The sequence below is a fragment of the Perissodus microlepis genome, chromosome 5 (assembly GCF_051167445.1).
Source record: "Perissodus microlepis isolate ML-2025 ecotype Zambia chromosome 5, ASM5116744v1, whole genome shotgun sequence".
In the NCBI taxonomy this organism is placed as follows: Eukaryota; Metazoa; Chordata; class Actinopteri; order Cichliformes; family Cichlidae; genus Perissodus; species Perissodus microlepis.
The window spans coordinates 22237909-22262966 of NC_140465.1; the positions used below are offsets into that span (position 1 = coordinate 22237909).

General features: G+C 39.9%; 3 protein-coding genes across 7 annotated transcripts in view; 2 read left to right on the plus strand and 1 right to left on the minus strand.

The window, feature by feature from the left end:
- cacna2d2a (calcium channel, voltage-dependent, alpha 2/delta subunit 2a) overlaps positions 1–4078 on the plus strand; it is a 178272-nt gene extending 174194 nt beyond the window's left edge. For all 3 annotated transcript variants that reach the window (XM_084928802.1, XM_084928803.1, XM_084928804.1), the window contains one exon: positions 46–4078. In XM_084928802.1, coding sequence (XP_084784928.1) covers positions 46–168 — 123 coding nt within the window. In that variant the 3' untranslated portion in view covers positions 169–4078. The remainder of the gene's footprint in view (positions 1–45) is intronic.
- Positions 4079–4126: 48 nt separating this feature from the next.
- Positions 4127–24644, plus strand: mst1 (macrophage stimulating 1). 2 transcript variants are annotated; one of them, XM_084928807.1, is made up of 18 exons: positions 4127–4432; positions 11184–11328; positions 13640–13755; positions 13836–13950; positions 14775–14911; positions 15263–15383; positions 15522–15640; positions 16973–17147; positions 17618–17748; positions 19050–19152; positions 19495–19631; positions 19738–19770; positions 19854–19971; positions 20059–20136; positions 21423–21569; positions 21681–21787; positions 22054–22193; positions 22908–24644. In XM_084928807.1, the coding sequence occupies exons 1-18, from the start codon at positions 4378–4380 to the stop codon at positions 23067–23069; spliced, it is 2139 nt and encodes a 712-aa protein (XP_084784933.1). In that variant the 5' UTR covers positions 4127–4377; the 3' UTR covers positions 23070–24644. The 2 variants fall into 2 exon arrangements, with proteins under 2 accessions (XP_084784933.1, XP_084784931.1); XM_084928805.1 differs by lacking the exon at positions 4127–4432 and adding an exon at positions 10362–10721.
- On the minus strand, positions 4669–10204 carry abhd14b (abhydrolase domain containing 14B). Of its 2 annotated transcripts, XM_084928809.1 has the most exons (5): positions 10093–10192; positions 9779–9951; positions 8447–8661; positions 7350–7591; positions 4669–5720 (listed from the first exon to the last, which is right to left on the minus strand). In XM_084928809.1, exons 3-5 carry the CDS (start codon positions 8658–8660, stop codon positions 5541–5543), a joined length of 636 nt encoding a protein of 211 aa, XP_084784935.1. In that variant the 5' UTR covers position 8661; positions 9779–9951; positions 10093–10192; the 3' UTR covers positions 4669–5540. The 2 variants fall into 2 exon arrangements, with proteins under 2 accessions (XP_084784935.1, XP_084784934.1); XM_084928808.1 differs by lacking the exon at positions 9779–9951 and having other exon boundaries at positions 10093–10204.
- Positions 24645–25058: the final 414 nt, after the last annotated feature.

Sequence of the window (25058 nt, forward strand, 5' to 3'; positions counted from 1 at the left end):
ATAAACTCAGTTTATAACTCCAGCTTCCTTTCTGTGGTTTTGCAGGAGAACACGTCGGACTGCGGGCGAGGTCACTCCTTCCGCCCATCCCTCTACACTTTACTGCTCATTCAGCTGCTTCTGCTTTATCCAGCTGTCAGTCCTCACCTTCTCTCCCTACTACATTAATTTCATTTTCCTGCACTTGTCCTCCTTTTCACCCTCCTTAGCTTCTGTCCCATCCTAAGCCCCCCTCATCCACCTCCTAGCCCCTTCGCCCTCCACCTTGGTATAGTCATAGGTAATTATGGGACTTCCCACCATGGTGAGTTGGAAGCCCTGAGTGCTGCGCTACCCAGCTTGCTTTGGTCTGTGTTGCTTTGTGAAAACAGAGAGACATTTGCGTCCTCACCTTCATCTGCAAGATGAGCTAGGGTGGTGCTGGACCACTTGGATCATCAGAGGCAATGTCAGAAAAGAGATATCAAGCCACCCAACCACCCCGTCAAGCCTACAACCATCCCACCACCTTCTCCATCCAGACAAGGGAGGGTGAAAAGGACAGGCCGATCTCCTCGTCAAAGACCTCCCACCACAGACTGGAGAACTGAGGTTGCGTGTCCACCTTCACCTCTGTCCGTCAGAGGGACAGCAGGACTCCTCCTCCTTCTCCTTTCCTCCATCTCAGAGTCTCATCGCTCTGTCATTTGCCTCTTGTAAGAGGCTGTGGACCATTCAGCCAGTAATAGCCACCATAGAAGAAAAATAGCAGAAAAATAAAAGAACTGTTAAGTATACAAAATGTCACGTATAAACTGCTGAAGTGATGAGTATTCTAAACATACAGTATATTTAGGTTTTAACATGAAAAGGAAGTTAAGTGTAAAAAAGACATGAATTAGTTTATGCGCTATATCTACTTGCCAAAATGAGATATACTTTCGTGTGGTCTTATTTTTATAGCCAAAACACGAAGAGGAAATGGATTTAGATTTAGGATAAAGCTCGAGAGGAAGAGGAGACACTCGGCAGCTGAATGCTGACTCATAATTACAGATTAATGCTTTTAAAAGACATCCACTGGGGATTAATGTAATTACACGATGGTAATCTCATTTTCTTGAAGTATTTTTCCTCATACTTACTATTTGAGGTTAGTGCTATCTGGCTTTTATTGTAAAATATGAATCAGTGTTCGGTTGCTGCAGGAACTTGTTGTGTAGTATTCTCTTTTACGATTAATCGACCACGCTGACCTCGGGTTTGGACTGATGTTTAAAGGGGAAAAAAAAAATCTCTGCACCCTCTGATGAAAAAGCTCACCTCTGCCACTCCTCATGAGGCTTCTCCAACAACCTCGACTAACGCTCCTAACCGCGATTTGTATTCGTGCTTTACTTTTGTCACACAGCAAACACACTCAAATCTCCCCGCCATAGTAGTTCCAGTTTTTTTGTCCCTTCCTTTCTTCCTCATCTGTGCTTGGGTTGGGGGGGTGCTAATCATTTTTCTTTTGGTGTGTGCTTGTATTACCTTTGACTGATGCTGTTCAAACTTCAAAACCATTCGCTGCTAGGGGATAGGGGCTTATCAACATTTCCAACAAAAGTGCAGAAGAGGCCACTAAATATGGTGATCATGTGCAGTAAGTAGTGTGGTTGTAATCCATCGCAGTTCGTCATTTGATCATGTGTGAAAAGTCATTTTAGACTCCCATGTTTAGGAGCCGCTCTGTTTCATAGTGCCTTGATGCACTTTGTTTTGGAACGCATCGGCTGTATAAGAGTAGAGCTACTGTATAGTACCTTTATAAAGCAGCCGTCTTTGAGGCTTTGGACACTACAGGAGCCTAAGACTGAATCTGTTGGCTAAAGAAATAGCTTTACACAGAGCCATCGAACTGACTGGCTCGGCTTAATGTATTTTCCTCTCTTGGCTGTTGTTGCTGTACTCCTCCAACGCCACCTGACTGTCATCATATGGAGTTACTATACCGTTCCTTTACAAAGCCATGTATAGAGCTACACTATCAGTATACAGCGACTTAACTGGCCATAGAGCTTTTTTTGTGTTGTTTTCTTTTCCTTTCTTTTAGGGCCACCTGACTGCTATAGTTCTGCCTGAATCGTATGTGTTTGTGTGTGGATGTATGCGCGTTAGTTTAAAAACCCTCAAAGGGAATGTCTTTTTAAATGAGTCGTGGAGTGCTCAGGGGATGGCAGTTGTGCTCGTGTAACTGTTTTTCCTCGGCGTGTTGCGACAGACAAAAAAACAAATCCAGTGTTGCTATGGAGAAAAGGGGGGGATTTTATGAAAACAAAAGGAGATCCATGTTGACTGCTTAAATATTAATATACGGGGGCAGAGGAGGCAGAAAGAATGTGTAGTTCATCAGTGTTTTGTTTCAAAACCTCGCTAAATGCCTTAGTGTTACACGTATGGAGCTCCGATACCCCCACATAAGCCTCTTTCTCACACACAAATCGATCCTGAAATATTTCACTCCCCTGGGCTTTTTTTTTCTTGGTGTTATGCAGTAAATATAGTGAGCTCTAATTTTATATTTTTACGTCTCGGAATGATTAGTTATCGATCGATGCCTGTTTGATTAAATGCTTGAAAGTGGGTGGAAGTTTTTAAAATTTAAAAAAAAAAAAAAAGACAAAGAAAAAAAAGCCTCTGACCTTCGATGTTCACATCCCACCCGAGACTTGCCGTAGTATTGCTCAGGTGGGATGATTCACTCGACATTTTGAAGCTTAACTAGACACTCTGTACAGTCGTAGGTACTATTTGATGTGACAAATGTTGCTGGCACAGTAACTGCAGCTCAGCTCTGGACAAATCAGAGGAAAAACAAAATTCATACTGTTAAAGACAATGAAAATCAGAATGAGCATTTCCAATGTGGCCCGTTACTATCTGATGCTGGATGCAGTTTCACTTTTCTGCCATCTGTTTGTCTCTGTCCTGTGCCACTATTCTGTCTGTATTTCTCTATTTCCACTGTCTGTAAATGAACGCTACACGTGCCTGTGGAAATGTACCCCCTGCAACTTACTCTCCTTTTCCTGACTGTGTGCGCACACAATCTCACTCCCAAACTGAATACACTCTGTGCACCTGCACTCAGACATTATGCACACACATGCACACACCTATAAGCAACCATGTAATGACACTGACTCATCCCCCACTGGGAGATGTCAAACACCAGGAAGAAGTAAGCCAAGGACGTCACCTTCCAGGTGTTTTTATTTTATTTTATTTATTTTTTCGTGAGCGGACGGGATGTCAGAGGCAAGCTCAGGGAGTGGGTCTCCACAGAGCATCACGAGCCTGGTAAACAGAAGGTCGTGGGAGAGACATCTAGTGACGTCTGTGTGTGCATCCTGATGGAAAATAGCTTCCGAAGGGACACACACGTCTGATTTCTGTGGTTTGACAAATTTAATTTTGCCAAAAAAAAAGGGAACATAAATAGATAATTGGACCAGCTTGGGGGACGAGAGGGAGGGGTCAGCTTTAAAACATCACCCTAAAGTAGATTAATGCGGGTTTTCACGAAGCGTCTCCCTTCCCCTCCACCGACCCTCGCTGCGACCCTTTGTGTTGGTGCGTCTATGTGGGAAAGACACGTGTGTATGTGATTCTGTAGTCTGTAGTCTGGTGCTATGTGACCATGTTTGACACGTGTGTGAAAAAAATAACAGCAACAATTTAGAGAGAAAAAAAAAAGAGTAAATTCAGTCAAACTTTCAGTGAAGTTTAAAAAAATATAGGAATACAGCACTGTTGATAAGTTTGAGATCTGATGTCAAAATGTTTTCTCCTTTTTTTTTTGATTTTTCTTTTCTTCCTCGTACGTGTGTGAGTGTGAATGTTTGTATGTGTGGAAGATTTAGCTCCTTCTTTTCTGGGCACTAGTCCATGTCGTCGCTCCATTCTTTTGTACAGATGAAGCTTAAAAAAAAGAAGAAAACAAAAAAGAAGAGGGCAAAATTTGTAAAATATTGTGTCTGTGACTCCTTGTAAAATATTTTCAAATTGTTTATTACAGAGAATCAGTTATTAAATAATGTTCATATTTTTCACTTCATTTTATTGTGTGGTGTTTTGTTTTTTTTGGGGGGGGGGGGGGGGGGGGGGTGGAAAAATTCCCCAGTAAAAATTCCAATCTGGCTGGAAAATGTGAAAGAGTGCGTTTTTAACTGTTTTTGTGTAGGTTTTACAGATTGTCCTATTGATAAAGACAGCACCACATTGCTATTCATACTATTCTAAAGTTATTAAGTAATAGATAAACAATTAAATGACAGAAAAGTTCCCGCTTTTCTACAATCTACCCATCTATCTATAGAAACATCAGCTGGGTAATGAACTAAACTGTCATTTTACATGTTTCTCATGTACTTTCACTGGGCTGACCCACTTGAAGTCGAAGCTGTCTGTGGCCCGTGATGTAAAATCACGTTACCCGCTTTAACTCCTCGGTTAAATAGAAAACACACAGTCTGTCGAGAACCAAGAAAATATATAATAATTATAATGATGCTTTATTAAAAATATTCACTTCTAACGCTGGGATGAGACGATCAATACAACCCTGGTGTGTGTGAGTGCAATGTGTACGCAGCTAGCATTTGGCAAACGTAACATGGTGCAGAGACATGAAAGTGACCTGCAGCCTGATCTCTTTGAACTTTATTATTCTGTTTGTGCCACTTAGACACATCACGAACATTTCCATGTTCATAACATGCTCCCTTCTGATTGCTTCATAATTACAGAGTTTCAGTGTGTGAGGCATAAAGTACTGTACGTAAACATCAAAGTGTCATTCTTTTATTAAAACTTGGGTTCAGTTATATTGAAAAATGGTCTTTGGCGAATTTAAGGCATCATTTGTGCTGCTTTCAGGCAGTTCTGTAATGATTACTGCAAAGTCAGATAAACTGCATTAGGACAGAAACACTGAGACATAAAAGCGGCACATGTTTAACACATTTCTATCTTGCTTCGCAGCCTTGACCAGGTGCCCGTTGGAAGACTTGCAGTTTTGTGTGCACTCAACAAACACTAAAACAACCACAGTCATTTTATATGATGTTGGTGAACTGTAGCTTCAGTCACCTAAATTAAACCAAAATTACTCAAACTAAATATTTTACAACAACGAAACAGGAAACAAAGTTTCCAGAGTGGAAATAATGGACGCTGTTCAGTGATGTGGGAGAACCACGTGTCGTTATCCTACACGCCTGGGTTCAGTAGTCGGCTGCAGACTTGAGCTTTGTGTTTAGTGTATAGATTCAAGACTGACATCAGGTTTTCTCATTTAAGAAACAATATTTCTCAAAAAGCTTCAGGCTTCAACCTTTTAAGGAAAAGTTCATCTGCTGTCACCATTAGAAAAGGCCCGATTTGCAGACGTATCAAAACATACAAATCAGGTTGAGCATTGGGAATACGTGAGTTCAATTCTTCACAAGTGATTAATGTGTTTGCCTATGCGTGACCGCATTCTTGGCGATCGCGCCAGTAATGCACAGCAAAGAGCTTCACAGCGTGTTAAGGAAGTCTGTAAGAGCTTTGTGCCAAGTGTCTGGGTCGTCCAGGTAACAGGGGTGGCCTGCTCCCTTCATCACCACCACTTTGTGATTGGCCAGATTGCTCAGGTTACGGAGCGACACCTCCCCGAGCTGATGGTCCTGGTCACCGTAAATGATCAGCGATGGGACCTGGACACAAAAATCACAACAATAATGAAAAAAAAGAGCCCTTTGCAGAGTGATTTCCACTGTCCTTTTTCTCGCATTTGAAAATCTGTCTCTCTTTTATTTGTTTTTAAATTCAAACCCATAGCTAAAGGGATTTTGCAGATGTCCTAAATTTCACCTCAAGCTGGAAAAAAAAAAAAGGAAAGAAGGAAATCAAAACAAGTCCTGTGAAAAGCTAAGACTAAAAGATTTTAGGTGTAACAGATTTATGTGTCTAGTAGTCAATAAGAATTATAAAAGTAAATAAAAGTGAGAAAAACTACAGTCTTAGTTTTTCCAGCCTGAGAAGAGACGTTCAGATCTGTCATCTTATTAAAAAAAATACAGCAATATGAACAAACTCTATTACAAGTAAAAGGTTATAAAAAGCATTTATTTTTGTACCAGTTTTTTTTTTTTTAACTGGTACAAAACATCGATCAGATTACTTCATCAGAAAACCTGAAGAACTTGTGAATACAACTTAATCGTTTCCCACTCTCCCACATCTTCACTGCATTAAAGTTCCGAACCCTCATTGCAGAAATACACATGAATGCAGTTACTCCGGTTTAGTTATTTTAGCTGTAACACACTTTGACACTTAATGACAGCATAAATGTTTGTTTTATGCTTTTTTATCATCAGTAAGTTGCATTTATTACTCTATTGTCCATCTTTTGAGTTACTCTGCTGCTCCGATGTCTCTTCGTTTGCTAAGAGATTGCTGAAAGTGGAGATACAAATACAGAGGCCTGTAACAACCTGTCACAAAAGGGACAGAGGAGCAGGTTCTTTGTATCAAGCGCAGAGACCCTTTGGGTTTTTAATGATTTCAGAATCAGAATCAGAAAGGGTTTTATTGCCAAATGTTGAGCAGGTTTACAACGTTAGGAAATTGCTGCGGTACTTAGCGCAAACATACTGTCAGAACCAGATTTGCTCTGCTCCCTGGGTTGACCAGCTTCTTTGTAATTTCTTAAGCAGTTATGATTAGTGTTTTCTAATCTCCATCTTATTTCTAAAATAGCTAAATTTCATTTATCTGATTTTTTTTCTTAAAATCTTTAGGATCTTTCTTGTAAAGTAAAACATTGTTTTTGATCAAACATCCTTTAAAACTAAAAGCACTCATTATACAGAAAAACTGCTCCTGTTCGTGCCAATCTTCTTGCTGCATTATAATTGCTGAGACTTTAATGTGTGAGCTGAGTCTTTAGAATATTGTTTAGATTAAAATAAAAAAAGAATGTACAACTTCTGCATTTAAACTGTTTATAAAGGAAAGCAAATTTTGTTAAGGTAAGTGCTTGTTCTAAACAAGTATATTAGACAAATCACTTTTCAGGCTAATGTGCCTACAATTGATTTGCCATTAAGACATTTCTGAGCTGGATGAAAGCCAGTGGCATCTGTGCAGGTAAAGTCACTGTCTCTTTTAATAAGAAGAGTTGGAAAATTGGATGATATTCACAGCTGCTCAAGTTATCCTTTAAAAAAGGAAATGACAGTGCATATACTATACCAAAAAAGAGAAAAAAAACTTTTGCAGGAGAGGAACCTACAAAGGAATATCAAGCAGAGGCATATCCTCACACACAGACTCTCTACCTTTACGCTCTGGTACTGCTCCGCTGTGAATTTGTCCGTACAGATGGGAGCGACAGGGATGTAGGCTCGCACCAGAGCCTGGTGCTCGAGGAGGAAGGGCAGGGAATACATCCCGCTAAGGGATGGGCTGATCACCACCACCGGGGTTAGATTCAGCTGCTCACACACCTCTTTGAGGAAACCTGCAGGGGCGGGTGTTCCCACTGCCGCCGGGGCTTTGGCCGATTTAGACTGACCAAGTTCTGTGGAGAGAGGGGAGGCATGAGAAAAGAAGAGGAGGAGAGGAGTAAGGTTTGTTGATGGACACTGACTTATTAACCTAATTACTGTCCCCAAGGCAAACATTTTCTTTTGGGCCCATGCTGCCTCAGTGATCTATATAAATTGTAGAGTGCCTGCCAGATCATCACTAGAGGCTGTCAAAGCATGAGACAAAAATACCAGATTCTAAAAACAAGCAGAACACGGGCTGTAACAATCACTCGTGGAGGCAATTCAGTTCACTTCAAATTTGAGCCCCCATGCACATTTGACTTTCCAAACAAAGCCAAAGTCCTGATGCCAACTGCAAATACATATCCATAAATATAATGCAAAAAGTTAAAGTTTCACCTATGAAAATAGGTAAAACGACAGGACACAGCTAGCTTAAAAAAAGCTCTCATAAAAAGTTTAGAATATAAACAACAATAAGAAAGTTAAGAAACAGAGTTTTTGAGATTTCTAAATCATCACTGTGATTTTTATTTTTGTTGAAAAACTTAAATTTTTAAAATAAAAGTTTTAAGCAATAAATTGCAAACAAAAAATTAAAACAAGTTATAACTCATATATCCCAGCTGATATTTAATTAATATGTTTGTTTTTCATTTTCAGAAGGGTTAGCATAGGGCCACACAATTAGGTATTACTGTCAATAGTCCAAGCCCAATTTAATATTTGCGAGCATTCAAAACAGCGAAGAGCCTGAGACTTTTAGGAGCTCTTTATGTGCCGGTGGCAGCCTGTTGCCTTGCTGCGCTTCATTGGTCATGCTGACTTTTCAGTTAAAAGCTGAGTGACGGAAGGAGATGGTGTTTGTTCCCTGACAAACGCACCTGGCAGGTCGATGGCGACCGCGCGGCAACCTGCTCTGGCCAGCGTCTCCAGAGTGCCGATGCTGAGCCAGTTTTCTGAAGAGAAACGTATGCCGTGAAGAAGCAGAACTGACACTTTTGCTTCTCCTGTCACAGGTTCGCTTTGTCTGTAAAACAGTGGCGCGTTGCAGCTCTCCACCTGCACTGTACCCTCCGTCATTTTAACAGCTGCCATCCTGAACAACAGCAGAAGAAAGAGAAAGCAGTTATTTCACATTGTTATACCTCCCATTTTTCCTCCTCTTTAACAATATTAGTTCCTTCAGGTGGAAAACTCAATCATCTTCTATGCCGCCAGTTTCTGTGAAGCTCTTCTCTTGTCTCTTGACAGAATTAAAGATCACTCCAAGAGAGGACCATATTTCTTTGCAGAGAGAGAAAGTCTTGTGGAGATGCTAAAAAATAAAATTCCCAACCATAATGGGTGTACACCATAAAAATGCAATGATGTAACTTCATTTGCTTTGTTTTCGTTACAAAGTGCAAGCACAGAAAGATAAACTTCATGTAACTTTATGTAACATTTTTCAGCACAATAATGATCCCAAACACACTGTCAGTCTGGTAAAAGCATATCTGATAACACTATCAGTCATGAATTGGTCTCCACAGAGCTCAGACTTCAACATCATCGAAGCAGTGTGAGATCATCACGATCGAGAGAGAAAGGAACAAAAGCCGACATCCAAAGAAAAGCTTTGAATGTCATTCAAGAAGCCTGGAGAACTATTAATAGACTAATTAAAGAAATTACAAAAAAGCTTGGCTAACAGAGTTCAAGCTGTGCTGATTAATAAAGGTGGTCATACTAAATATTAGTATGGCCAATTAGAATAGTAAAAACTCTGTTTTTGGCTTATATTCTGTATTTCTTTGTATGTTTTCACACGTTTCAGTAAATCGCTGCACCTTTTCCCACATTGTTCAACCAAAATATAGAAGACCAAAACTTTTGCACAGCAGTGCAACATTTTTTCCCCTCTCTGTTGATAAATATGGTGATTATTTAACTGAAAATATAATAAACTAATTTGAAATACTATAAAATCAATGGTTTTTTTTTTAAAACTTTGCTTTATTTTTTTTTACTTTAAACACTTCGTAACAGGCATTTTTAACAGTCACATGTTTGTACATTTTATATATTATGTTTTAATGAAAGACATAACTGCATCACATGCCTACAAATGTGGTTATGTTGCCTCTTCATGTTCATGTTATACATGTTTTGTTACATTTCCGTAGCAACAACCCCCAATTACTCATCGCTCCACCCCTTTTTAATCCACTGACCGTGAATCAGAAAGTCCGATGGCAGGTTTACTGCTCCACGCTTACTAAGTACTTATTAGTCCACCGTTTTGTTGCTGTGAGTTTGTCCACGATCCCCGTGCTTTCAAAGATCAGCGTGGACTTAATCGGATGTTCCACGGACGCATAATCAGCAGACAGAAGTGTGTGCGCAGCTGCGGGTTAAACAAGTCGGATCAAAGTCCAGATTAGATCATTTTTATTTTACATCCAACTCGCCTATCTAGGTGCTTTTTGCTCATCATTCAAAACACACGTGGCGACAGAATAACAACCCCCTCCTTCCCTTTTCTTACCCGACTGTGAATCCCCGATGATTAAAGGTGCAAAACAGAGAAAGTCAGACAGGTTCTTGAACCAGCTGCAGCTTAGCTTCAGTTTATCTCCCCCGGAAAACAAGAGAAAGAGAAAAAACCTTTGGAAATCGCCCTACTGACGTCTAGCGTTTGTGGTGAGAATTGCGTTCATTGTGGCAGAAAAAAAATCACAAGTTTTCTTTTTTTCCAGGATATTGAGCGTAATCCTGATGCAAATATTTATATATCTGAGGGGCATGAAGAAGGTTCATGAACAAGGACCAATGTGCCACTCCTCATTAATGATTAATACATGTATTGATCGGCTGTGTTTTGGGGATTAGGGCCACTGTTTGAGCAAAGGCGCGACGCTGGCGTGTGGGTGGTCGTGATTTAGACTTTTTGTGTGGATGTTTAACATCGTGCTGAGCTTCTGGGGGTATTTTTCTGCCTGTCAGGTCGAGCTGTTCGTTGTTTGAAGTTGACCACGGCATCAAAAGAGAGGAGATTTTAGAGCAGAGATCTCGTTTTGACCCCCATAACGTGATTATAATAGTTTTATTTTCCACCGATTCAAACAATGAAACCGTTTCTGCAGTGCATTCTCCTGACTGTTGGAGTGGTCACTGGTAAGTTTGATTAATTTCTTAGTTATTCTGTCTACTTTCATTCTTTTTGGTTGTTTAAATCTATTTGGTTAAAGATGATGAGGCCTATTTACAGACTGAGCACTTTCAAAACAAATAAACTATTTTAAAAGACAGCTATTTTCATTTTGACAGCACCACTATTAGTATGTGATGGATTTTATCATTTCATTAGTGTATACTGGCAGTATCTGTGTTAATGGGGGCCTGTTTGAGTTACCAGTTGTTTAACTGTTGCTGTTCAAACCTTTTCTGGATATCTGCTGTCTCAAACTAGCAGCAGAGCGTCGGTCCAAAGGTTATATGTGTCCAGGCTCCTGCCCAAATATTCCATGTGGTGCCACTGCTCTCCAGTTAAAACCAGGACTAAACAGATGCAGATACTGCATGGTCCCCACATCAGTCTCTAAGCATTATGTTTGTGGTTTTGTTATACATGAACAGGGTACCGCAGTCCTCTGAATGACTTCCAGCGCTCGGAGGGCCGAGAGCTCGTTCCTACCTCCTGGAACTCTGCTCGAGTGCAGATTTTACCAGGCCTGAACCTTGAGGACTGTGCCACACGCTGCTCACAGTCACTGGACTGCAGGTAAACAACACACTTAAACTACTTAAAGATTACGGTTTGCAAAAGGACTTTGCTTATAAATTGGCCAAGAACTTAAAACATATTTTCATAATAGATATGGATGTCATTGTCACTTTGGGAATTTGGAATTGGGCGAATTTTTTTTTTTATATATATTTTGAATTCTCTCTAATTCACACAGGGTCAAAAGTATACACCCCCATTAATAGTTAGGCAATAGAAGGTGCTTCTGATTGAAGTGCAACTTGGCAAATTGCACTTCAATTACGGGCTTTTTTTGTTTTTTTGCCATCAACAAGCTTCTGGGCGCTGGTTTAGCTCAGTGGGTTAGCAGGCGACCATATCCCATATGACCGCAGAGAAGTACACCGAGGTTCGAGTCCCACAGCCCTCTTCTTGCTTTCCTGCCTCTATCCAATAAAGGCTAAAAGGCCAAAAAAAAAAACCATCTTTAAAAGAAACAGGCTTCTGGCATAATTCTGGATCGATATTTGACCACTGTTCTTGGCATAAATGTTGGAGTTCATTTAGCTGACTTCTTGGTACGGCCAAGGCTTTTGATTTCCTTAGGGATTATTAAAGTATTCTGATTCTGATTAAGCATAGTGCACAAATTTTCAGTAGGGTTAACATCAAGGCTTTGGAAAGTCCATTCCAGAAGCTTAACGGAGCCATTGCCAAACAACTGCAGATTCTAAGATCATCAGTTTAAACAATTGCACATAAGTACAAGCTTTTCTGATGTGTCACAATTTTACTAAGGTCCAGAACAATATCTAAACTCTTATCCTTAGATGAAAGGAAATTAGTTAGGATGTTCAGAAGCAACCCAGTAACTGCCAAGAACACCTGACTCACCGTTCACAGTTATATCGCCAAGGACTGAAAGAGTGTCAACCAAGAAAGAAGCCCCCGTTTCAAAATTGACGCTTTCATGCTGACTGAGATGTGCAGCTTTCCATACAGACGAGCCAAATGCCTTCTCGATTAAAGTTTTATGGTTAGGTGATACAGAAATTTAGCTGTTTGGCTAGTATGACAAAGAGGAGAAGGTGGTGCTAGTATCATCCTCTGGTGCTGTTTTACTGCCAGTACAACTGACACATTGCAAAAAGTGGATGGAATAATGAAAAAGGCAGACTACCTCCAAATTCTTCAGCTCAAATTAGCAACTAGATGGTTGAAATTACCAGCAGGACAAACTCACATGAAAAATTTTGGAAGGATAAAGCAGGCTGACATTAAACTTCTGGAATGTTTTTCCACAACAAAGTCCTGACCTTCTGGACTATAAAAATTTTTGGACTATGCTTAAAAGCCGGATCCGTGCCAAGAAACCAACCAACCATTCTGAATGAGCTCTACCAGTTCTACCAAGCAGAGTGGTCAAATATTCAGCCAGAATTGTGCGAGAAACTTGTTGATGGAAACCAAAAGCATCTGGTTGAGGTGCAGCTTGCTAAGGGACATTCAACCAAATATTAATGGACTCAGGGCTTTGAGAAAATCTAAAGTCAATTAAAACCTGTGCACCCAATTCTTGTTTTTTAAAGTCATTAAAGATGTATGCTGCACAACCTTTCCACCCTGGAATGAATGTCTAGCCTTGTAGATATTTATTAGTAAAAGGCTAGATGATGTGAGGCTTTCCACCACAGAATGAGTCCTTATTCAAAAAGGCTCAATTATAGGTCTGGACTATCAAGATTGTCATTGCAGCTTCTTTCCCCATAGTTTTGCCATCTTAAGACTAGAACAGTAGATAATAATGGCGGGCCATTACTATCTACTGATATTAGGTAATTGCCAGCAACATTGACATTTATAAATGGCAATAAATTTAAAAGAAAGAAATGGGAGAAACACTCTTCAAACACATCATGTTGCCATTTCATAGTTTCTAAATATGAACTTTCCTGTCTGCAACACATGTTTGGAGCACCAGAAACACAACAAACAGTGAATTGTGTCCCTGAAAGAAAAAGAAATCAACCGATATATCAGAATAGTCTTAAATGATTAAATATTGGTATTGATATCAATATTAAAATCTGTATCTTTACCAATCGGGGTCTAGTTAAGACAGCATTTATTTAATAATGCTGACACTGATATATCGGCAATCAGCTGACATGTCATCCCTGCCAGCATATCAGTCGGGCTTTCATTATACTGTCTGTTAAATGTTAAACATAATAGTCTTAAAAATAACTTTAAAATGTTCACTGATTAATTTAAAAACACTTTGTAGACATTAAGTTTATCCTCTGAAAGTAAAGAGCCTTGACATGAAAATATTTCTCAACATTAGAGCTTTCAACTATGAGACTCGTCCAGTTGTCACCTGTAAACATCTGCCCTGGGTGGGTGATGGCACCAATGCAGAAGTGAAGAGAAACGTGAACTGTGATCTTTATGAGAAGAAGGGTAAGACTCACATCGGTGATATCACAGAGATCAGTGCTTCCCATCGATACTGTAACCACTGATTGCTTTTTTTAATGCAGTCTATGTAAGGAAGTGCATTGTGGGTAAAGGGGAAGACTATCGAGGCAAAGTGTCCACCACAAGAAGCGGACTCACCTGCCAACAGTGGTGGTCCAAATTTCCTCACGATCACAGGTGAGTTACATCTTCAGATGATTCATCCGTCCCCATTGTACTGGAAAAAAAACATTGTGAAGATAAAGTGCTGCATTTCACTTTCAGTTCAGAGGTGAACAACAGCACAGCTCTATTTATAATTATTTTCCAATTGTGGGAGAGAGATGCAGAGGTGGGAAATTCACGACGAAGAAACTTTCCTGAATAACCGTGTCTTTCATTTCCCTTAAAGCCAGACTGAAGGCAGAAAGCCAGAGTGCATTACTGCTCGTACCCCTTTCACTGTTGTGGTATCTGTAAATTTCACTGTTTTTAAGCCTTATTTCCACCAGTGTGGGTGCCTGTTTTCTTCAGAAAAACTGATAAGCAAAATATCATAAGCAGTCTTCAGAGCAAAGTAAGGAGCCAGATCTTTTCTCTGTACCTGACAGCGATTAAATCGTGATGAATATCTGAGTAATAGCCATCAGGTGGCCAGCAGTTCTCTAACTACACCACCGTGAAGGAGGTGTACAGGTGTGCCTGATAAAACTGCAAATGATAGCAGATTTACATGTGATAACCAAAACAAATTTATGTCAGATATGTGTACTCTTCAGCTTGTAAAAATCCATTAATACATCTGTAAGTGTTTAAGATTGAACCCAGTCACTTTCTGTCATAGTTGTCTGAATCCATCCCTCGGGCTTAAGAACAGCTGCAGTTTCTATATTATTCATCCACACTAGAAGTTGACACTCCCAGATTAGGGAGTTGTCACTTTAACTGCATTATTTGTTTTATTTTAAACGACCAGTTGTACCAAAGTGTATGACTAACTGAAAAATTCTTTTTTTTCTCAGGTGGACTCCGACAGCTACCAATGGTCTGGAGCTGAACTACTGCAGGAATCCGGATGGGGATCGGATCGGTCCGTGGTGCTACACCACCGACCCGGAGCGACGCTATGAAAGCTGCAACATTCCCCAATGCAAAGATGGTACATCCCATAAATTACCACACATCATCCTGCTTATCTAAACTGCACATGTGAGATTTGTAAAGCTTTACGTAAGCTTTATTTCCTCCAAATGTCTCGTAATTAGCACTTTAATTTGGTGGAACTGGAAAACTTGTTACTCGTTTTTTGGCTTACCTGCTGATAGCAGTGCACTTACAATAGTTACTGTTTCAAGTTGCCTCATGAATAGCTTCAAGTTTCATTCTTTAAATGTGCTTTAAGAAAATTATTCAGCAATTATAGAAGCTGTTAAAAAAGAGTGGTGCTTTCTGAATGTGTGTTTCTCTTTACTTCAAGCATCTTTCACTTTGTGAGTCATTCTGCTTACAGAGGTGTGCATCACGTGTAATGGAGAGGACTACAGGGGCCAGGTTGACCACACTGTGAATGGCATAGAGTGTCAGAGATGGGACCAGCAGTACCCTCACCAACACATCTACCAACCTGAAAAGTATGCAATCATTACTACTGTTTTGTTTGCACCTGAGTTAGCATTGCACAACATATTTTGCTGTTGCACCTGAACTATTTAAGTCATTTCCTTTTTCCATTTCCAGGTGATAAAAACCTGCCTATGTGTGTTTTTCAGGTACCCTGATAAGAGTTTAGATGACAACTACTGCCGTAACCCTGATGCCTCTCCGGTGCCTTGGTGTTACACCACTGACCCTGAGGTGGAAAGGGAAAACTGTGACATCAGCCGATGTAGTAAGAGCTTGCATTTATTGGACCTTTACTGGACCAACTCCTATAGTAGAGTCTTTACTTTTACTTTTTTAGAGAGAGAAAAAAGAAAGGCAAAAAATCTCCATCCTTTCTTTCTTCTCCAAAATTCAGTATCTTTTGGATCTGTTTATAGGCAAAATTGCTGGCTTATACAGCGAGTAAGATAATTACTAGATGTTACTGTAATGTTTTCTCTCACTGTATAAATTTACTGGATTAAACATGTGGCTTATTTGTTTGTTCTGTTCTTGTCAGTGGGTCCCTCAGGCAAGAAAGAGGAAGCCAAATTGATTCCTGTAGTACTCTGAGACGGTGGGATTAGAGAGTCTCATTAAGTTGCTATAATTAAATCTAGAAAAATCACCTTTTCTGTGTTTGTACAAATTGCGTTCAGAAATGTGAGACATTTCAGGGCAGACGATGATTCTCTTTAAGCAAATCAATTTAAAAAAGTGTTTTCTCATCGATTTAAGCCAAGTATAACAGGCTGTGTTTGCCAGATATAGTGGCTTCAGTTGTAGTAGTAATAGTAGTTTTATTACCCCCCCCAGCTTGTTTTTTCTATGACTTTTTGTACTGCTTTTAATTCCAGTGTATTTTTGTAGGTCTTTGTAACTCTTGCCTATGAAAGGCACTTTAAAATGTTGCTTACTTTTAACAATAGCTAAGAGTTTTATTGGTTTTCTTTGCTTGTTTGTTTGTTTGTTTTTTTAATTACATTCATGACATACAGGCCCATACTTTAAAAAATAATTGTAATTCTAAAGCAGGTAGATGATGGCCACATGTGTTTTTTTTTATACACTCAAGGACTAAGAGAGAACGTGAACAACCAGCAAAACAAATCAAATAAACAGGGCGTTAGTGTTCTCCCAAAAATTTCAACAGAAGTTGTGTAACCTGGGGATTTCCAATGAGAATCATTGACACAAGAGAAGATCACGATAAAACAGTGCCATCCTGTGGTGTGATTAGTATTATGTAACATGTTATTATCCTTCACACACATGGAAACCACAGTGTTTTCCTGAGCTTCTTGTGTTTTCACTGTCACTTTCACATCTTAGTTTTCCTCATGATTTTTATCCTGTTTCGTTAGGTAATTATTCTCCTCTTTTATATCTGTGTTTATTTGATCCTCCTCGTAGTTTCTCTCTGCCGCTGTAAATCAGCATCATTTGGTCCTTAAAGGTGATTCATTAAAAAATGAGGTCACGTTGTTCTTTTATCTCATGAGACTATTCCAACAAACTTTCGTTTTCTCCTGCATTTTGTTGATGTTTATGTCATCTTTAACCTGTTCCTTCTCTCCAGCTGAAGTTCACGTAGAGAAGCGCCAGCGCTCCAGCTTCACCACCAAGTGTTTCCGTGGGCGCGGGGAGGATTACCGCGGGAAAGTCAACGAGACCACGTCAGGCATCCCCTGCCAGCGGTGGGATGCCCAGCAACCCCATGAGCACCCCTTCTACCCAAACATATATGAGTGCAAGTAAGCGTTGATCGCTGTTAAGGTTAACCTTTTCATTTAGTCTTTTTTTTTTAAATTTTGTTTGTTGTCACAGCTTGTTAGTTTGATAGTGCTCTCGCTGCATTGCACATGAATATTAATGTCAAAACGTCATTGCAGTGAGATTTCTTGCATCTTATTTCTCTGCTGACAGTTGACAGTAGATGATGGATAGTCAATAATTCTCCATTAAAAGCAGATCGCTCTCAGAGTGGCAGCATGCATTTGAAATGAATATTAAACTTCTTTGTGATGCTGTGATCGCTCATCACACCAGAAGTGATTAGCAGCATTTCATGCATTCATTTTCAGTAGACGTTACAAGGGTGGGGGGACAAGAACTTAGTTATTTCAGCGTGATCTCTGTGTCTCTACACTAACCCGGCACAGTGTCAGTGACCAGTAATTTAATGCATCAATGATGAGCTGAATCTGTGTTACATTTCATCCAGGGGTTTGGAGGAGAACTACTGTCGTAACCCAGATGGGTCGGAGGCTCCCTGGTGCTTCACATCTGTCCCAGCGATGAGGACTGCTCTCTGTTTGCAAATCAAACGCTGTGCAGACGACATAGAAGCTGAGGGTATTAGCCTTCTTCTCCATTTTAAAATGAATCCAGCAAACGGGCTCCTGTTGGCATTAATGAATAAAGATGACCTTACGATGCATCGACTGTATGAATATTCATATGAGGACGTGCAGGGCTGTAATATCAATGTGATGAAGACCCCTCCAGCGAGAGCCCCAAAATCCTGGAATATCTGACGAGTCGCCAGAAATTGTTTCTTTTTTTCTTTTTCTCAGTTTGAACATTTAACTATAGATGAGGACAGAATTATTAGCCCTCCTAAAACAAAAAGCAGCAAAGAAACAATTTTGGATGCTTACATTATTTTACTCTGAAACAAAACAACGAAATTATTTCTCAAAAAACAAAAACTACTAGGGGCAGGATTATTATTCACTTTGGTCTTCAGTTCTCTCTCCACAGATCTTCAGTGGGATTAAAGTCAGGACTTTGTGCAGGCCACCCAGTGAAGTTCACTTTGGTCTTCTCGAAAAACGACGTTTGTTTTAAGCCGTTGTCGTCTTGGAAGACAAAGCGAAGTCTTCACCAGAAGTGACATTATTACTTGATCTGCCACACGGGGTCCATTCCTGTGCAGGCTTCTAGTAATTGTCTTCTTTTAAACAACAATTCCTAACTTGGCTAAGTCATTTACTAGTGTCTTGGTAGTTGTTCTTAAATCTTTAAAGACATCTCTCACGAGTCTTTAAAATCTTTTCTCCCTCTGCCAGGCTTGTTCTGTGTGGCTCTTTGAATTTCCTGATGATACTTCTCACTCTAATTCTTGACACTTGGAAAGATTGTGAATCCATTTTGTTTTAACTTTGATTTTGGCACAATGCTTTCTCAAGTGGCAGCTCACTTATGGGTAAATTGGAAGAGGTTTACCTCAGGTTTAACTTTATAAAGCTCAAAGCTTGTAATATAAAAGTTAAATCACACCATTGCACAGCAGCGGTTTGTGCTATGGCTCAACTGAAAGGTCAGTTTTCAGGGGCTCATAATATGTAATTCATTTTTTTCCCTTTAATAATTTAATTACCGTGTGCTAAAAGAAATGATTTATTCATTCTAAATAAAACTACCATGTTGAAAATTTCTTTCTCTGTTAAATAATTAAATAATTTATCTGCATACCATTATTATAATGCAGAAATAAGAAACTTTGTAATGCCCAGACTTCACCTCAAATGTAGCTTTGATTCTAAATGAAGACAGAGTGCAGTGTTGTTCTGTCCCATTATGCTCATTTGACAGTCTGCCATACTTAGTAATGGCCGTTGCGATGATGATGAAGTCTTTCGTCTTCTTTCCAGACTGTTACCATGAAAACGGAAGAAACTACAGAGGCACTGTGCGTAAAACTCGTAAGGGCATAACCTGCCAGAAATGGAACGTTAACACGCCTCACAGGACAAAGTAAGATAAACATTTAAGTTATTAAACAGCAGAGGATTTATTTTATGCCCATGTATGACTATGACCACTAATTGGCTTTATATTGAAACTGTATCTGCACTTCATACTAACATCGAGTATGTTATGTTTTCTGTTCAAACCGATGAATACATTAGAAAATGTACTATTAAAAAATAGGCTCTATACTTAATATTTTATTAAGGTGGTCTGTAACATAATAGTTGGTAAATGTGTCTTGAGTAAGAAAAAAAGAATAATATTGTTACAAACAGAAGGGCTGTCATGTTTTCAGCATTTTTAGCATGCCTATATATTTTAAGAGATCTGTTTGTGATCTTCCAGGATAAACCCAAGAACGCATCCAGATGCCAATCTGACAGAAAACTATTGTCGCAACCCAGACGGTGACCATCACGGACCCTGGTGCTACACCACAGACCACAAAACAGAGTTTGACTACTGTGCCATCAAACAGTGCGGTACAGATCTTTTCTACCTGTCTCTTGTAGCACTTTATTGGGCTGTGTGGTGATGGTTCATCCAGAGTTTGAGTTTAACATTCAATCTGTTGGTGTTTTTACACAGCTGGGGAGAAAGTGTCTATCACTGAACCAGTAGGTTAGTTGAGCAGGCTTTCTAATATATTTCAAACATCTGCAAAATATGTTTTACAGTATTGAGTCGCCTTTTTGTGATCACAGAAAAAGTGGAGTTTAGTGAGTGTGGAAAGAGAGAAGACCGGGTCCATACGAGTCCCATAATGCGTATAGTGAATGGGATTCCTGGGAACTCACCTTGGACGGTGAGCCTGAGAGACAGGTGAGTCTGACAGCTGATGGTGTTTAACAGTTATAGTAAAAGGCTTTCTGTTATGCTGGATGTAACCTCTGACCTGTGTGTGTGCAGAAAAGGAAACCACTTCTGTGGAGGATCCCTGGTTAATGCTAGATGGGTGATCAGCACCAAACAGTGTTTCTCCTCCTGGTAAGTCTGGTTCTTTTAAAAGTGCTCTCTGATTTCACACATCTAAAGTTTTTGGCATTTTTGCAAATGTTTATTCTTAATAAGCGTTAGATGAGAAAACTGATTCCAGTTGTATGTCCAGTCACAAATAAAACAACTCCACGTTAGCATTTCAGCGTGCTGCTTGTCTGTACTGGTTTAAACCAGATGCAGAGGTTTTCTTACTTGTGTAAAATACTACAGAGAGAACAACAATGGCAAAAGACCAGAGATTAGTTTGCTGTTTGTGTGTTTAAAGTAGCACAAGAGCATGAAGAAGACTGGGATCATTGCAAAACATTCATGCAAAAATATTAGAGCAGTAAAGAGAGGCAACGTTCACCTGTTCAACTGCTCTTGACACAATTATTCAATCAGCCAATTGCATGGCAGTAATTTAATACATTTACACATGGACAAGGTCAAGATGACGTCATTGATAGAAAGACAATGGTAACTCAAATAATCACTTGTTACTTACAACAACCAAGGTATGCAGCAGACACACAGCAGTCTGTCGACAGCAGCGGCAGCAGACCACACCGGGTGCCACTCCTGTGAGCTAAGAACAGGAAACTGAGGCTACAATTGATATGGGCTCCCCCTAACCGGACAACAGAAGATTGGAAAAATGTTGCCTGGTCTGCTGAGTCTCAATTTCTGCAGTGACACTCAGATAGTAGGGTCAGAATTTGGAGTAAACAACATGAAAGCTTGAATCCATCCTGCTTTGTATCAACGGTTCAGGCTGGTGGTGGTATGTAATGGCACACTCTGGGCCTCTTAATACCAACTGAACATTATTTAAGCATCACAGCTTACCCGAATGTTGTTGCTGACGATGTCCATCTTCTGATCAAACTGGTTTCTTGAACATGACTGTGAGTTCAGTCTACTCGAATGCCCTCCACAGTCGCCAGAACTTAATCCAATAGAATCTGAATGTGGTGAAGGCAGAACGGGTCCTAACACAGTTTTAGGAACCTAATTACTACCTAATAAAGTGGTTGGTGAGTGCATATAAAAGTGTGAAATTTAAATTAAATCTCTAATAGGTCTGACTTACTGTTAGACTTTGGATATTTCTAAGACATGTCTAAATTTCTCAGTTTACAAAGCTTCAGATTTACCATCCAGATATGATAGAGAGAAAAAGCCGTTCATTTAAATCTCATCAGCAAAGTAAATAAGTATATTTCCAAACTTTCCAAACTCAAAAATGCTTTAATATATATTGATAGTGCTTAATCGTCTGAATGTGTGCATAGCTACGTTGACCTGCCTGGATATTCAGCCAAGATGGGAACTCTGTTTCGTGATCCTCAAGAAGGAGAACCCGGTGTGCAAACCATCCCTCTCACTAAGATTGTTTGCGGACCTTCCGAGTCTCAACTGGTCATGCTACAACTGGAATAGTGTGTACTGTCAGGTCCCACCAGCACACACACACACATGCATGCATATGTACACAGACATATACCTAAAAGTCCTCCTGACTCTTTTTCCTCCTCCCTTTCTTTCTGTAGCCCGGCCGAGTTTAATGCGCGTGTCTCTCAGATTTGCCTCCCTCCTGAGCGCTACATTGTAAGCGAGGGGACGAGGTGTGAAATTGCAGGATGGGGCGAGACAAGAGGCAAGTATAATCCTTCGGAAGTGCCGACTTCATGCAGTACCCTTCTACTTCGAATAATTAATAAAAGGTGTCTTCCTTAGAACGAGCATCTTGTTTCTGCCCTTGAAGTAATGTTTCTTCTAAATGAGAGCTATCCAGGCTTCTGAGCAACAGATGGCACTGCTATTTTCAAAATCTTTCAACAGCTGTCCAACTTCCTTTTCCTTTCACTGTGCCTCTAAATACATTAGCTGCTAACTAATTCCTTCTTCTTAATCTTTTTCAAGGGACTGGTAATGAGGCTGTCCTCAATGTGGCTCACATGTCTGTTATTAGTAACAAGGAGTGCAACAAATACTTCAGAGGTCGTGTTCGTGAAAATGAGATGTGCACAAACGCCTTCCAAGCTGGAGTAGGCGCGTGCGAGGTACGTATCTGCGTAAAAGTGGTGGACCATTTCAAAACGTTGCCGCTGTGATGTTACAGGAGAAATGCAAGGTCCCCTGCTTGAAGTGGTTTCTTAACCAAGTCATAACAGAAACACAGCACTGACCATCTTTGGTATTAATAGCTGTAAAAATTAATAGAATAGTTTGATGTTTAAAAATGGGAAAGTACGTGCTTAAACTGTGAGTTTAAGAGACACTGTTTAAATGTTCTCTTAAGCTGTGAGTTTATAAGGTCCTGGTAGGTGGATTTCATTACCTTTGGGCAGAGCCGATCCAGCTGGTTCCACCAGCTGTTTCCGCCGCTGTTTGTGTTAAGCTAAACTAACCAACTGCTTGTCTAGCTTTGTGTTAAAAGTGCAGATACTTGAAACCCCCGGCAAGAAAGTGAACACAAGTATCTTCCCAAAGTGTCAAACTATGTTCCTTAAGTGCCACAAAATAACAGCGTAACGTGTTAGGACTTAACGCTTCAAATACTGATGGTTGGGAAAACTGTTTGATAATGAAAGTTATTTTAAGCAAAGTGCATACAGTTATTTATATGTTCCTGTAAATCAAACACAGTCACCAGTTGGATAATGGAAGTGAACTGGACAAGATGTGACTGCAAGATGTTTCTAACTTCAGCAGTGACAGTCAGTCATAACAGAGACAAATAATGACCCCGGAGTGTTGTTCCTGTGTGTCTGCAGCGAGACTACGGCGGACCTCTGGCGTGTCAGAACACGGACTGTTGGGTACTCGAGGGGGTGATCATCCCCATGAGGCGCTGTGGACACCCGGGGCAGCCCAACATCTTTATCCGCGTGTCTATGTACGTGGACTGGATAAAGAAAGTCATGGAGATGGCTTAGAAAGAGAGAGCGCCGTCAAACACAGAACTGATTATTCTGAGTATTATCAAAACTTGCGAGACCTTTTCATGCGCTGAACATGTACACTTTTCCTCTTCTCAGATGCCTCTTTGTCTATAAAATCTATCCCTAACACAAATCCAGATTTATAATTAGAATGTGTTATATGACTTGTATTACTATTACATTACTATATTATGAAAAAAAAAGTTTTGTAGTAATGCATCTTTCGGGATTTCTTCTGTTATGTCTGCATTACATCTGCATGATTTAATGAATCCTTTCAGTCGCAATAACTAACATTAGGTGGATCAGAATCCAGTTTTTTTTTTCCAGTTTTTTTTTTGTTGTTGCTGCTGGCAGCCAGAAACCAACAGATATGCCAAAATAATAAGAACTCAATAATCACGCACGCTGACATGTAAAATAAAAAGCCATGCGGACAAGGTTCATCATAAAAATGTGAGCTGCTTTTCAAAGTTTTACTTTGATGAGATTTTTCATTTTTATTACCACTACTTTTCCAGTCTTTATTCGCCTTTAAACTGATAAATGTTTATCTGCTCACAACTACTTTTTCTTTCTTTTTTTTAAACCTTTTTTTGTAATGTTTATGCACCACAAACAGGGATTAAAGGGCTCCTAATTTTACCCGTTTTTGCACCAACTTCTAAAAAGATTTAAAAGCTTTCAAATGAATCAAATCAAATATAGCCCCCGAGGAGTCAGAGGAAAATATCGTCCCTAATTAACTTCCAGTTAGAGCAGGGGTGCAGAGGTTTACAGCTTTGGAGTTCCTAACATCCCCTGGAAATGCACCCTTTATTGCAAAACTGTACGCCTCCCCTGCTCTCCCTGGCAATGAATGGAACTCTGAAATACCTTCTTTGCCCCCAGCCTCTAAAGAAATCCCTCCTCTGCCTGTCTTTTGATGCCTGCCCCCACCTCTAAAGACATGCCTTTGTGCCTTATGCAGAACTGTATGCGCTGCACATTCTTTCTAGTTCTATAGGAGGATTTTTGTAACGCGGTCCTGATGAGCCCACGGAATTCAGCTTAAATAAACCTCAAGATCAGAGTCCAACCGAATCTCAGACACACCACACGCCGCGGAAGGCCAGTGAACTCTCTCATACATTGACACACACACACGCATAATTTCGCTCTCGCGACCCCCCCCTCTCCCCACCACCACCACTACCACCTCCTCCCCCTACCTCTACCTTCTCCCCCATTCTATCTTTCTGTGTCTTTCTCAGTAAAACTTAAACTTTTTTTCATCTCAGATAATCCCAAGATTTATGTTTATATTTGTTTGCAGAAATAAAACCCGATAAGAGAAAAGCTTAGACCGCGTTCCTGTCTAACTGATGATGGCCAGTTATGCTGCTGTTCTATAGAGTGTTTGGAAACAGCAGACTGGCGGTTGTGATTTCAGAGTCATCCTGTTCACTTTCATTTAGTAATATTTATAGTAGATGACTAATGAAAATTTGTATATGACTACCAGTTCTAAGTAACTGTTAACAAAAGCTGCTGGGAAACCCGACTGAAATCTGTAATAAATGCTGCCATAAAAAGAAAAGCAGATGTTTTCTTCTTTATTTTGCTTTTGTGCATTTTATGGTAATAACCTGAGACATATAGGCTACATTTGGTTGAATTATTATAATTTTTTTTTTTTATCTGGTTTCACAAGATGTTCAGTTTAAGAATGTATTAATTACATGATGAAAGTGACACTGCAAATCACCCAAACTAATCTCCGTGCTTCATCTTTTTTAACTTAAAGCTTTATATTTTGGTCGCAGGCCAACGTGTTCACCTGACATGACTCCGTGAGCGGTCCAGTGGCAGCAGCAGCTGCCCCTGGAATGTGTATTCACTGCGGTGGTTCAAACATTTCCATCCAATTTTATCAGTTTGTGTAAACGCAAAAAGTTACATCTTGAAAATATATTATTTTTAGGGTTTTTTTTTCAGCTGCAC